At 43.8% G+C, this 14,507-nt stretch overlaps 1 protein-coding gene across 8 annotated transcripts in view; it reads left to right on the forward strand.

Annotated features, from left to right (window-relative positions):
- The window catches only part of LOC6552528 (homeobox protein abdominal-B), a 42,922-nt gene that overhangs the window by 20,940 nt on the left and 7,475 nt on the right, over positions 1-14,507 (forward strand). For all 8 annotated transcript variants that reach the window (XM_026976836.1, XM_026976843.1, XM_015154719.2 and 5 more), the window contains 2 exons: positions 6,237-7,187; positions 9,896-10,269. In XM_026976836.1, the coding sequence (XP_026832637.1) occupies positions 6,251-7,187; positions 9,896-10,269 (1,311 nt within the window). In that variant the 5' untranslated portion in view covers positions 6,237-6,250. The remainder of the gene's footprint in view (positions 1-6,236; positions 7,188-9,895; positions 10,270-14,507) is intronic.

The raw sequence follows: 14,507 nt of genomic DNA on the forward strand, positions 1-14,507 counted from the left end.
TAAAGAAGTGCCTTTAAAGATAACTCAATTTACTTATAGATTTTAGGGGGAAACAAATGTTTTTTTTAGAATCCTTGAGCTCCAAGACCGCTAAGGCTTGCGCTTTTTTCCTCAGTGCCTGTGTGTGTATTTGGGATTTGGGCCACCCCTCGCTGGATGCTGAATCCTGGATGCTGGATGCTTTATATGCTGACTTGACAATAATGGCGCAAACACACATCTCAGCCCGCTGAGAACGTGCCAGTGGCAGTGGAGCTGCTCCTGCTCCTGCCCCACAAAACTGACTGGCTGGGAGGGCTGTGATGGCCCGGTGGCGAACTTAACTTGGCCAGGGTGAGCTGGTCGTGGCAGCACAATGACTTGAATTCAATATAATAAATAAAATATAATGCTGTCAATAAAAATAAATAAATATAACATCAGCAGCAGCAGCAGCAGCCAGTGGCAGCAACACAGAAACAGAAACGAAAAGTTTAAGACCTCGTCGGGGGAATTGTAGATTGAAGAGCTTAAATGCTGCGCTCGAAATAGCCACGTAATGTTTGTGTGCTCTGCAGATTTGGCGCCGAATGGCTGCCATTTACCTTCGGTTCTGGTGGGCGTGGCTGGGCGGGAAGGATGTGTGCTGGAATTTCGCCGCAGCAACTGTAATGTTAAATGACGAGGGACTGAGATTCAACTTGAGTTGGGTGTGTGACCATTTAGCGGTGTTTATTTTATTAGCCCTTCTCTAAGTGGTTTGCATTGGAGTAGTAGGTGAAAATTCGGTTGTTTGAGGTATTCGAGAAATTGGGGCGCAATTACTTAGAAAAGCTGAATAAAATAATAATACAAGAGCAGCACTTAAAACGAATCTCACACTTCATTTAACAAACAAAAACAAAACACGAGCTCCCAGGCAACTCTGTTATGAAATCGTTTCGAATGAAATAATAATAAATTCAACAGGCAGTTCACTGATCCAATTTGACAGTCATAACTAGTTATTTTCACCCATGTGGGAAAACACACAGTTCTGTGAATGAGCCAATCCACAACAAAACCGAAAGCACTTGAATAAAACATTCCCCAAATTGCAACTCTCGCTGCAATTGCTCGGATCGAAATCGGCCACCCCAAAGAAAAGTTCACAATTGCCACTTTTCACATACCCACACACACAACACTTTTCCCGAACAATCGTTTTTCAGCATTTTATGATTTATTTATGCAGCCATGTTGGCTTTCCGCCGCCGAACTCTTGTCTATGAAGTTATTCGGAAACCAAGTTGGCTGTGCAAACGGAGTTGGGAAAATGCCTCAAAATAGCCGGGCAATAATAATCGTTTGACTGCTTCTACGTACGAGTATATTGAAAATATTAATGGTATGGAATAATCAAGCCCTGATTTTAGTATTCCAACCGTTGCCTTCGTTCGAGTTGTCAAGTTTTAAGCGACTTTAACGTTCGACTTTGATTCAATTGCTGGCCCCGTCTGTCTCTCGGCCAAAGTGGCTAACCCAATTTGGAGATTTGGAGTGAAAAAGTAAAAGTTTATTTCATTTTAATTTGTGCTCGTCGTGTGTGTGCGTGTTCTATTAACTTATTGTTGTTTTGCCCTTGCTGGGAAAAAGTTTTCCAAACAAGAAAATAAACGAAAAAGAAACGAACTGCCACCAGCGAAGGACTGCGCACATGTGAGTATGAGCACATAGTACGAGCCAAATGCCAGGGAAATTAATTTGTGGCAATTAAAGCACACGAGGCACGAACAATTTTCCAAAGAACATCGCGGCAACGCTTAATGTAAATTCATTTAAAATTGCTTAGTCCCCGGGGGTGGCGCTTTCCACCCGCCCGCCAGGTGAAGTGCCGATAGTGAACTGTTTGCCCTCACATCACATCACATCACATCACATCCTGTGTGCTCATGTGTCTGTGTGTCGCGGCAATTTAATTAGCGAGCGCATAACTTTATGAAATATTCAGAGACTTTCCTTTCCCAGCGAAATATGCCAACCGCCCGGCGCCTGCAAGTTGTCCGTGTGTGCGTGGGTATGTGTGTGTGGCTGCTTTTGCCTGGGCAATTATGGGCCGCCCAGGACATTCATTAGAGCACCTCATAAAAATCAATTAGCGGCATGTTACAGGTCACCACGAAAATCCCCGGGGTCAAACTGGCTTGCAGCGTTGATTGCAGCTGGTCTTGAAGTCCAACAAGTTTGAAGGCAATATTAAAGATTTTCAATAATTTAGATCCTACATTTGATTGCTGAGATGCGAGTTCGAGTCGAGCTGGGCTATAAGAACCAGCAATTCATAAGGTTTACAATTCAGCAAATGGTGACGCACAAGCCAAACTTTGTGGGTGGTTGGGGGCGGGGGCTCGGATCAGGGGGTAAATATGAATGACGAATTACACACTTTAGCTGCCAGGTTGACAGCACCCACTCACACAGACACAGACACTCACTCACACACACGCTGAAGAACAGTGCAGAATAACACATTAAATTATGCTGACATGGCATAACGGACAGGGGGTGGGCGGAAAAGCGGGTGGCATGGGCGTGAAGATACGGAAAAAAGGGGCGGACAAAGTCAGCCACACAGTTAACGTCAAAACTAACACACGGCCCAGAGACGAAGAAAAGCCAGCCAAAAGCTGAAAAGCAAACCCGACGACGAACGTGAGCAAGGACGAAGCGAAGGGAAAGCCAACAATGACACTTGCGATAAAAAGTGAAAATTTCTAACATGGGAAATTTACATAAACTTAAAGTTCAATCTGCACCAATAGGTCTTTTTATTTAATAGTCATGGCAACATACATTTTATTTATACTTATTGTATTACCGCTTTGAATGTGTGCTGAAAAACTCTAGTGGCCATTAATACGTTACTACGTAGGAAGCAGCCAAGTTATTATTACTAATCGAACTTTTTATAAAGTGAAGAGAACAGAGATTTTTTTGAGTGGAAAAGTACAAAACGAATGGCGGCGAGTCCAAGGGACTCTGGCGAAAGACGCCGTGGGCAAATGAAGCGGACCCTGATGATGATGATGATTCGAGAGTGGCTTGTTAAAATTCCAGCAAAACGGCAGACAAAAAGTCAGCCACCCTCGCACAGTCAGGTCCTGTGGCCCTCCTGTGGAATGTGTGCTGCGTTGTTGTCAATGCAATAAAATGAAAATGAAATAAAATAGACAAAATGCTGCTTCTCTGCAAGGCAGAGAAGGACAGGAGTTTGCCTGGCCAGCACCAAAAATCCATCTCGACAGCCTCGAGGCCAAATACGGTTGGCAAAAAGTTGCCGAAATGGCCGAAAATGTAGACCTTCGAGATATAACGCTCATGTGGCACACAAACAAACTTGAGGTTCTGATCTGGACAATTGTAGGCAATCAAATGGGCTTTAATAAGAGTTATTTAGTTTACTTAAATACTTTAAACATAATTTTGTGCACATATACCCATTTTAGTGAAACAAAAAGGTTGGCTAACAATGTCTCCTCCACCATCTTAAATATTCCATCCAATATATTTTCTGTCGCACATTCCCATCCACTAAACCACCAGCCACCATCCTCCATCCGCCGCTCCTGACGTGCCACATGTGCCAGGGCAAGTCCGGCTAACAAAACTTAAATGCCATTAGCCTCGTCCTGGCACTCGACACTTGGGTCCTGCTCCTGCCACACGATTGAAGGGCATCCGAGCGAAGGGGATGGGTGGGGGCGGGGGAGGCTCCGGCAGAAGCGTGCCAGGTAACTAATACACACACTCGCTGGCAACTAAGCTACTGAACGTGCCCGAGGGCAGGGCACTCTTTTTTCGGAAGCCACACAGAAAAAATTAATTGTAAGAAATAGCGTGATTAAATTAGGGAGCAAGCCATAATTGGAATTGTCTCTAGGGAGCGGAAAATATATACAAATTGGTTTTCGGCTTGCAAAACACTTAAGTCGCTGTTAGAAAATAAATGTATACTAAAATTCAAGTCTTAAAAATCTATCATTACTACCAGATATTAGGGTTAAACATACCCAAATCCACTTAGTTATGCGTTAATTAATAATGCAACGATTTCTCCCGGTGTAGTGACATCTCCTCTTTTCCTCTCTATTTTTGCGTTTGGGACTGGAAGGCAAGGCAATTGAAATAACTTCTTCCGCTTGCCTGCGCTGCTTCCGCTGCTTGAATATGTCCCCCAAATCAGCCGGCAACACATTCCAACTGCCTCGTCCTTTGCTTCCCTCGCTCTCGCTCTAGCCTTCTTGCTGCCTCGCTCCCACCTCCCACTCCACTCCACCCCACGCCACCCATTGCCGCCCATCATCATCGCTGTGAATTGGCTTTGCTCTTGTTGCTCTTTGCCATTTATTTTATTTTCGACTTAAGTGATTTTGCCAGGCGCCTTGGCAACATGTTGCTGGGCACATTTATGAGCGCTCTCTCACTCTCTCTCTCTGGTGTTGCGATAGAAATTTGTCAAGTTGCAGTTGTGTGCGCGTATCTGTGTGAGTGCGAGTGGCAAATATCTTCGTGTCTCCTTTTGTTACTGCTGCTGCTGCTGCCGAGCGGCAATAAAAAACATTTAAGCACGCATCATTTTATTGAGCGCGCTGCTCGAATCTGACATTTCGACTGCGACGCCGACTGCGACTGCGACTGCGAAAAGTGGGTGGTAGTTGGTTGGCCGTCTGCTCAGTTTTTCCGAGTGTATGTCTATGTGTATGTGTATGTGGAAGTGTTGGGGTAAGTGTGCACTTTGTATTAATTTAAATTGCTTTTGGGAATGCCAGCCATGAGTTGTTACAACGCATAACGATGCATTCAAAATGCCAACAAATTAACTGCAAATTGTTTACTCAAAATTTAGCAAAGTGGATATACATTTCGGACAGCTGCAAATATTTGATTTGAAAATATTTTCACACAGTGATTTTCCAAATTCTTCAACTAGAATTATATATTCTACATGTAGAATATATAACACATAAAATACCTTAACACAAACCCTTTTTCCTATATCATATCAACTGAAGTACAACTAAATTAGTTGTACATACAATTTACACCCATTAAGGTTAAAGAACTCTTGACTCTCCTCGCAGAATTTACTGCTGAAATTTAAAAAATAATAATTTCCCATGTACATTTCACACGCTTTTGACTTAACGAATTAAGTTAAATTGTGTCACACTCAAATGTTGTGCCATAAATTTTCAGCAAGCACTTGCAAACACAAACGCACGCTCACTGTGACAAATGTACAAGGCTGTGCGACACCGCCCAGCACCCACCACCCACATCCCACCGCCCACTTGCCGCCCCCTGGATTCAGCACTTGAAAACGTATGTGCCGCCTAGTTGGATCCTTCCTCCAGCTCTATCTGCCTCTGTCCCTGTCGCTCGCTCCGCCCCTCTCTTTCGCAATGATTGTGCAACATTTTGTTATGCAAATCACAACGCAGTGCGCCAGGAAATAGGCTACGCCTGACCCACCCAACTCGCCTCAGCCCCAACCCACTGCAACTCAACCCAACTCACCCCAACTCAACCCAAGTCAGCCGAAGCCGAAGCCAAGGCTTGCCGGAGGGTTAAATAGGTTGAACTGCACTGAGAGCGAAAATGCTGCACACATACCTGCCACTTTATGATTCGAAAATAAGTAATCTTATCTAAATGCCAAGCAATTAAGATAAGCCTGAAATATATTACAAACCATCTTAGCCATGACAGCATTTTGTTTCTTAGTCACTGATTTCGCTTCAATTCTTCTTCACTTTAAATAATGTTAACTATATCATTAAATACGAGTATCTCAAGGTGCCAATTCAAATAGGTACTGAGAGCAACGCTTATATACTTATTCTAGAAAGACAAAATTCACAAAATGCACTGTAACTAATAGTGTTTTTTTGCCGTGCACATTGCGGCACAGGCAGCAAGTGGCAACGGACTGACGCTGTATTTTATTGCATTACTTTCGGGTCTCTGCTGCGGGGGCAGCTGAAAGGTGGGCGGGAGGTCAATGGGGGGGTGAAAGTAAGTGGAGGTCCGCTGCAAACGAAGCCTTTTGGCCTTCACGTCGAGGGCGGGCACAAATTACATTACCAGGCGCCAGTTGGCAGGCAGACCGTTAACAAGTTGACGACAAATGTGCAGCTGTTCGGGCTAATCTAAGTTTGCTCTCTCACTTTATCTCCATTTTTCAGTACTAACTTGCTCAACATTTTCCCCATTTGCAGGCAACGTGGCTCAAATGATGCCCGAAACTGAACGTGACGCACACTTGGAGGCAGCTGAAATGGCCAGCGGCGCCCTGGGCCACAATTACGGTGTTGTGAAGGATCAGCAACAGCAGCAGCAGCAGCAACTGCATCTCCTGCAGCAGCAGGCTCAACACCATCAGCATCAGCATCAACATCAGCAGCAGCACCAGCAATCCAACTCCGATCTGTACAAGATGGCCTGCAACGGCTACAACTACAGCAGTCCGCTGACCATACCGCCCACCTCGATGACCTCACACATGGTCAGTCCCATCAGCAACAGCAAGGAGAAGCTGGTGAATATGTTGCGCGTGCGTGACAACAACAACATGGCCAGCACGATCGCCGCCGATAGTCCACCCACCACGTTCCTGCAAAAGCAACTGGAGGCGGTTGTGGCGCCGCGGCCCAGTTCAGTGCATCCGCAGCAGCAGCAGCAGCCGCAGCAGCAAAGTGTCCAGCTGCAGCAGCAACGGCGTTCGGTCAGCACACCTGCGATTACAACCACACCTGGTCCGCCCACCAACTGGCACGCCCATGTCTATGATCGGTTGCCGCCACACCCGACGCCCCACTCCATAGCCGATATCCTGGGCATGTCCCTGATCAAAAAGGATCGGCCGGAGGGCGCCTTCGATCCCCAAGGACCGGCCAAGTCGCCGAACAGCATACTGAAGCCGTATCAGGATCAGCAGCCCATCCGCAGCTCCTCCATTTCGATGAGCGATGCCAGCGAGGAAGACAGTGCCGCTGTTGCAGGGGCAAGCTCCGCCGCAGCAGCCGCAGCAGCAGCAGCAGCAACTGCTGCAACTCCGCTCGATCAGCCGCTAAATCTGTGTGTGGCCAAGAAGTCCCGCGACAGCAACAACTCACCCATGCCGGCCACCAAACAGAGCCAAATCCTCGGAAAGTCCGCTACCAAGAAGGGTATGTATTAGACATAGCGTGTGCACAGAGAGAAAATACTACCATTGCCAACGTATTGGACAAATGCAGATACATCTAGGGCAACCAATTAGAGATGCCGAAAGTTAGTACTACAATCAAAGGGAATACCCTGAAAGTTCGAAAGTAGTTCTTCTCGAAATTGATTCAGCAGGCATAGCGCAAAATCTATAATCAATTTGGGTAGTATTTTTGAAAGTGTGTCTATTCTTGAAGCGATCTCGTTCCCATCTCCCGCCTATTGGCGCCCAGCATAGGTAGGATGTGTGTGCCGTGTAGCAACGCTCGACGAGCCTGCCAATTGAGCGGAGCGTGGAGCTCTCAACACGCTTCAGCGAAGCGTGCGGCGGGCAACACGGCGTATGCGTGTTCTGCCAACTTAAATGATGCCCGTCGGCATCTCTTGGCCCGCTCGGCGTCGCGGGCCCTTTCTTCGGCTGGGCTAATGGCCTGGTCATTAGAATTTGCCACACTCCAGTTCACTCGGCTCGTCTGTCAGCTACTCAATTTTCGAGGAATTTTATATGCCATTTACAGTTTAATTATGGTTTAAAAATGTATTGACCTGACAAATTTGGGCAACTGCAGGTGGGAGCTAAAAAGCAGCTCATTTTTAAAGTTCCAATTGGATATTTAAAACACATAGGAACTGCACTTATTTCCTTTTTTATTTAAATTTGCAAATTTTATTTAAGCGAGAACTCATGTTAATGCATTAACAAATCGTGCCAGAAAATGTTCAGTAAATACATTGTTTGCGTATACATGCAGGCCGCTCTTTTGCGATAATTAATAAACTATTGAAATTGTAATTGGTCAACAAAATGTGCAAAATTTAATTAGATGCACTTTTGGCTTATTGCTTTGTTATTTTTATTTCATATGTGAATCGGAAATGGCTGCCAATTTGAATATGCATTTGCATTGGGTGCATTAAAATGATTTAATTCGAAAGAGGCCAGCGCAATGGCACGAAAACATACGAAAATGCAATTAGCAACTGCGGCAGCCACAATGAAACAAACACAAAATGGCAATCGGTGGGCAAAAACAAGCAAAGTTGAGAACACAATTTGAATAATTTTGCTGCCGCTATTCGCTTGGCGCGTTAATTGCTCAATGTTGTGTGTGCTCCGTTTTTATTGTTATTAAAATCACGTACCAGACTTGGCGAAAACAACAGCCAAACGGCAAACCGATTGAATGACGAACTTCCAGACAAGCGATTGTTTGACATAGTCATCGGTTAATTTTCGCTTAATTACTTGTTTGCAGCTGCCATAAATGGAAGTGCCGTCAAATGGAGCGGGGCAAAAATTGGAGTTTTGCGTTCCGTTTTTTTTTTTGTTTTTTCATTTTGTTGCCCCCTTGGCATAACGACATTTAAATGCCCACCGTCGGCGACTGGGCCTAATGGAAATGACATGGAAATTGCCAATTGGCGTTAAGAGCCATGCGGCTACTGGCAAATATAAGCAAACATTTGTGCAAAGTTTTCTTTTTTTTGCATTTGTTTTTGCTTTTGTTCTGGTTTTATTGTTGTTGCTCTAATTGCACAAGTTGCGGGCTTTTAACGCCTGGCCAGCTTGTTGTTCCTTGTTGTTTTTCCGCTTTTGTTTTGCCATTTAGTTTTATTGATTTCGCGCCACTGGGGCGCCCTTTACACTCCACTGCCATCGTCTCTCATTTCCCTCAACGGGGTGCTGGGTTGCTCGACTCGATAGTGAAAATTGCCAATTGCCAATTGCCAATTGCCGTTTGCCAATGGCGACAATGGCACTGACGTCACCCCCGCCCCGCCTAATTAATCACAGTGTCATGCATATGAGGCCGCCGGGCCCACGCGGCGTATTAGCAATGCGACAAACGACAACAACGACAGAAGCACCAAACACCCATGCACCCCATACACCATACACCGTACACCATACACAGCTCGGCGATATCGAGCGTTTTGCATTTAACTGTCAATTAGATTTCAATTATGCATTGGTAATTGAAGTTGTCCAGGCAACGTTTCGTTCGACTCATGCCAGACACGTTTTGGCCCCGTCAAGTCCAAAAGCCGCGGCCAAAAGCATATGGCATTTATAGCACAGTTAACACTTGTTTTCGCCCGATATTGCAAGGCGGCCATTGGACAACGCAAGTGGCCAATAAATGCCCTGCAAGTGCTGCTTGATATATTGTGGGTATATTAAATTAAGATCTAGTTGAGTGAAGACTAAATTCCTGGTGTATTTATAAGTAACTTTACCACATCTCCTGTTAACATGTCATATGAATTATATGAGTTCATGAATGTTAAATAGTTTTCCTAGACAGTTTACCCTATATTCTGCTTAGTTGTCCCATAAGAAAACTAGCCCACCTAATCCAAGAGTAAAAAATCGAAGGCATAAGCAAAAGCTTATGGCAAATGGCGAATAAATGCATGCTGAAAAGCGCAGCAACAAGAAAGGGGAATCGAACAATGCATTACAAAAGGCAGTTGGCCCAGTCAATTGCTGCTACATTTGACGGGCTAATTGCAAAAGCGGTTATGAAATGACAGCCAAGAGACCCCATTGAAGTTAAACAGCTGCGATTCGATATAAAAGCCATTCAAACATGGCCAAGACAAATGTGCATACTCATAGCTGGCTAACCGTTTTGTTGTTTATCCCTGTTCTTCTCCATTGTTGTTGCAGAAAGCTCTGGCAAGCCGGCGGCCAAGAAAAAGAAGCTATCGCCCACGGCAGCGGCAACAGTGGCTTTACCACCGGATATCAGTCCAACGGGCAGCAGCGATAGTTTGATGCGGGACAAGTTGATGGCCACCAATAGCAGCTCGCCGGGCAGCAATGTGAATCCGCAGCTGCAGAGCAATGCGAACAGCACCTTGGAGACCACCGAGGACGACTCCGATTCCGGTTCCACGGATGCCCGGCGAAAGAAGAAGGCGCGCACCACATTCACCGGCAGACAGATCTTCGAGCTGGAGAAGATGTTCGAGAACAAGAAGTATCTCAGTGCCAGCGAGCGCACCGAAATGGCCAAGCTGCTGATGGTCACCGAAACGCAGGTAGGATTGCATTCTAGTACTAGACAGCAAAAAATAAAATAAATATATATTGAACCTAATATCTAGATCGTTCAGAATGATCATTCATTGAGTCATATAAACTAATTAACATCAAGATTATATCTAAATCATTCTGAGACGATATTATATACTGGATTACTCAATTTCCTCCCTCAAATTTCCATTTAAACATAAATCTTGACTGAACAAATTATAGGATTCCAAAAAGATTTTAATTGGAACTTTTCTCAAAATTATCTCATATTTCTATGCCATTGATTAAAATATTTCATATTGATTTTCCCCTCACTGATTTTCACTGCAAATTGCAGCTAGCGTACACATTGTTTTTGTGGGATTATTCGAATTATTTAGTGTCCCAATATTTTGTTGGTGAAATTTAGCTCAGAAAGCACAATCGCAATTGTGGCCATTTAACTAAATTAAACACTTTTTAAAACCCACTCAATAATCCCAGCCTAATGCGCATATTTAGCCATAAATGTTTTGTTGTCTGCTTCTGTGCGTATGCTTATAATATTTAATTTGCCTAATTTGCACGAGGAAATGAACACGCAAAAATAAAAATCATAATAAAATGATTTTATTTTCGATAGTACAGTAGTCTGCAGTAAAAACGGGCTACCAAAACATTATACTAATATATATTAGAAAAAAATATTTTGTAACTTAATAAGGCAACTTAAAATAGGATTACTATTTTGTGCTTTTATTTTTGATGACACAATTTACAATAATGAAATTATTTTTAGCATTCATTCATTCACTTTGGCGCCGGCTGTAGCAGTGGAAAATAATAATGAGCCAAATGAAAAGCATAATTTGATCATCATTCTGGCAAAAATAGGCATTTTTCGATTTTCCACTGGCCGCATTAGTTTAATCCGCTATTTATTTACCCAACTCGAATCACCCGGGAGCCATGAAATATATCGTAATTTAATTGAAGAGCATAACAAGAGGAAGCAAGGTGTGATGCTGCTTAATGCCTCAGTAATTATTATGCCAAATTGTATTTCGTTGCACTTGCACTTGCAGCAGCTGCCCGAACATGTGATTTTGTGGGGCATAGAGGGATTTATTTTCGAGGGGCGATGGCAGGACAAGTTTACAATTCGCATGGCAGCCAGAAATGCCTTTAAGCACAAGCAAACTCACACTCAAGTGCACACAAGCACACACACACACACACACACACGCACACAGAGTTTGCCTGATTGTGAAATAAATTGAGATTTATTGACTAATTAGAATAAATTAACTTTGCAGCAAGGACATGCCCAGGGCCCAACTGCTGTCAGCCAATTAAGGGCAACAACAAAATTTATGAACAAACACACCCACATGACTGCCATCTGTGTGCTTGGCTCTTTAAGAGGCGCTGAATTAATCAAAACTTTAATATCATTCCTGAACCCTTTGCGGTTTCTGTCCCAAACAGGCTATTTGGCCAACCGCTCAAGTCGTTTGTTATCTGCACTTGCAGCTGACAGTGCGGACTTTAACTACCAAAGGTTTAACCAGGACCTTAAGGCCTCCGCTGCTCAATGAAAATGTTTGGTCTTGATCTATAAATCGCTGTAATTAAGCACTTAGGGCTCACCTTGGCAAAAGTATTTAGTGAAATGTTGCAATAAGAGCAAATGAGCATATATTTACACCATTATATCCCTGAATTATACCGCTACATTCCATGTCCTCGTCAATCCCTGCAAAGCTGTCAAAACTTGGGCCTGTCAATGCAAACCCGATTTGCATTAATAATCTCACATTACGCATACGCCGTGTGGGAGCTCAAATGCCATAAGACTAATTGGCTGCCATGGCAAAAGACCCAGTCAGATAAACACTCACACACACACACACAGAAGGCAAAGAGAAAATGAGGAATGTATAGATGTTGATGTAGATGGAAGCCAAGCAAATTGGCCATGGCAACAACAAGGATGTGGCAGTGGAGTCACATTGAAATGCTTGCTTAATTAAATTACATTCTCCATCAAGTCAATTAATTACAAGTTGATATACACATATAAACACTGAGGATTCTGCAACGTGTGCGTGTGTACACTGGACAAAATAATAGATGGCCGGCTTAAAAGTAAACATATATGGCCAATATATGGTGTATATTTTCGGTCAGTGCTTTGTGTTTGATGTTCAACTGTCCATGTGAGCCAAAATGTTATGCATGTCGACATGTTCAAGTGTTTTGTCTACGTTATTAATATTATAAGCTCGGTCCAGTCATTTATCATCCTGGCAAAGGACACGTCTACGTGTGTGTGTGTGTGTGTGTGTGTGTGTGTGTGTGTGTGTGTGTGTGTGTGTGCGTGAGAAACCAACGTCAATTCAAGTGCAATGCACAGATTTCCACGCTCACATTCTGCGCGCAGAATGTTGTGTTTATATATAAAACACTGTCGGGGCACATAAACATGTATGTGTTAATCACAGCAATAATATCAGCAAATTAACTGCAGGACACGGCTTTCTGTGTGTGTGTGTGTGCTAGCTATCCCGTGTTTGCGCGTGTGTGTGTGTCGTGCATTTGTATGTGGGTATCCTGCTGTGGCCGGACATTAAGCCTTTTGGCCATTTGCATTGGCACTTGCCAATTTTCCCATCGACCCACCCATCACACTGGATCAAGTTTGCAGCGAGAGATTTGCGTTAATTGGAATCAAATTACCAACTCCTCCCGTAATTGGCAACCAGTTCAATTGCAGTTTAAAACTTATAATTATACGACGGATAATCGGATCAAGGTTTTGCCGACTTTCTTCGGAATTTATTTACCTAGTCATTTTTAAGCAGTGCCTTGAGTTGCTCTTTTCCATGGAATCGCACGTTATGCTACCGATTTTATCACCATATTCGTTATTTAAATATGGCAACTGAATAAGATATTTCAGAGAAACATCTAATAAAATAGAATATTTATTAAGGACATAATTTGCTTCCAGTTTGAAAATACAACTTCTCAAATGTAATCATAAAACAAGGTATAATTCTATAGTTCCCCGACTATCAGATACCCGTTACTCAGCTGGTGAAAGTGCAAACGAGAAATGTCAATAATTTCTGGAATATCGGTAGAAATGGGGGAAAAAATATAAATGCAGTTTTTTAGAGAATTGCGCCAGAAACAATTAGAGGTATGCCACTTCAAAATCCGATAAAGATAAGTTGAGTTATGGTGTTAAGAACTTCAGCCTTGGGACATTTCTTAATTTTTTGAATTTGTACATAATACATCATAAAAATTACAAAAAAAATTAAAAATTCGGCTAAACTTCTGCTCAAGAATATATATACTTGAAATGGTCGGAAATTCTTCCTTCTGCCTGTTACATACTTCTCAACGAATCTAGTATACCCTTTTACTCTACGAGTAACGAGTAGAACAAATGAAAAGCCAGAGACAAAGTGAGAGTCATAAAATTGGCTTTAAATAGACCTCCACATCGGCCATAATGTGGTTCTCAAATGGCTTGCCCTCTGGACTGGTGGAGATGCGGATGTGGATGAGATGAGTTGAGTTGAGGTGGCTGCCATTGGCACCACCAATGGTGGTGCATCTCTCCACGTTGCATGCCTCATCTGCATCGTCTGTCATCAACAAACTGTAAAATAGCCTTAAGCCAGATAAAAATCAATTAATTACGCGTGGATGCGGCTGTCCCAACTGCAACCGCTGCACCACCACCACCACCACCCCCTCTTTCCCCTGCGGCACACACACTCACACTCACCCACACTGATGCAAACTGACAACATTGTAATTGTGTTGCGATTACCAAACGAACGTCACGCGCCAAACTCAGCAAATTACATTTGCATATTAGTGCCAGCGGCGGGGAGAGAGGATGGGGTGGTGCGGTAAAACGAGGAGCCTTGGGGTGGTGCAGTGGGTGGTGCGCTGGGTGGTACTGGGGGGTGGTGCGCCGTAATGCCGCAGTCATAGCATAGGGGCGTGTGCTGGCAACTGTTCGCTTGCGGTCTGCACTGCAACTGTCTCGACAATTTGCATTAGGCATTTCATTTTAAATGTTTGCCAGCGCTCGCTCATAAACGCGAATGTAATTGCCACTCAGGTGCGACCTAAATGCTGATTTGCTCTTCGTCAAGCCAGTTTTTTGTATTGATTCTGATTGCAGCGCGATCGGGTCAGAGATTAATGGTATGGGATGGTATGTTGGGCCAATTAAACGGGT

Source organism: Drosophila erecta, unplaced genomic scaffold, assembly GCF_003286155.1.
Source record: "Drosophila erecta strain 14021-0224.00,06,07 unplaced genomic scaffold, DereRS2 tig00000000-arrow-pilon, whole genome shotgun sequence".
NCBI lineage: Eukaryota > Metazoa > Arthropoda > Insecta > Diptera > Drosophilidae > Drosophila > Drosophila erecta.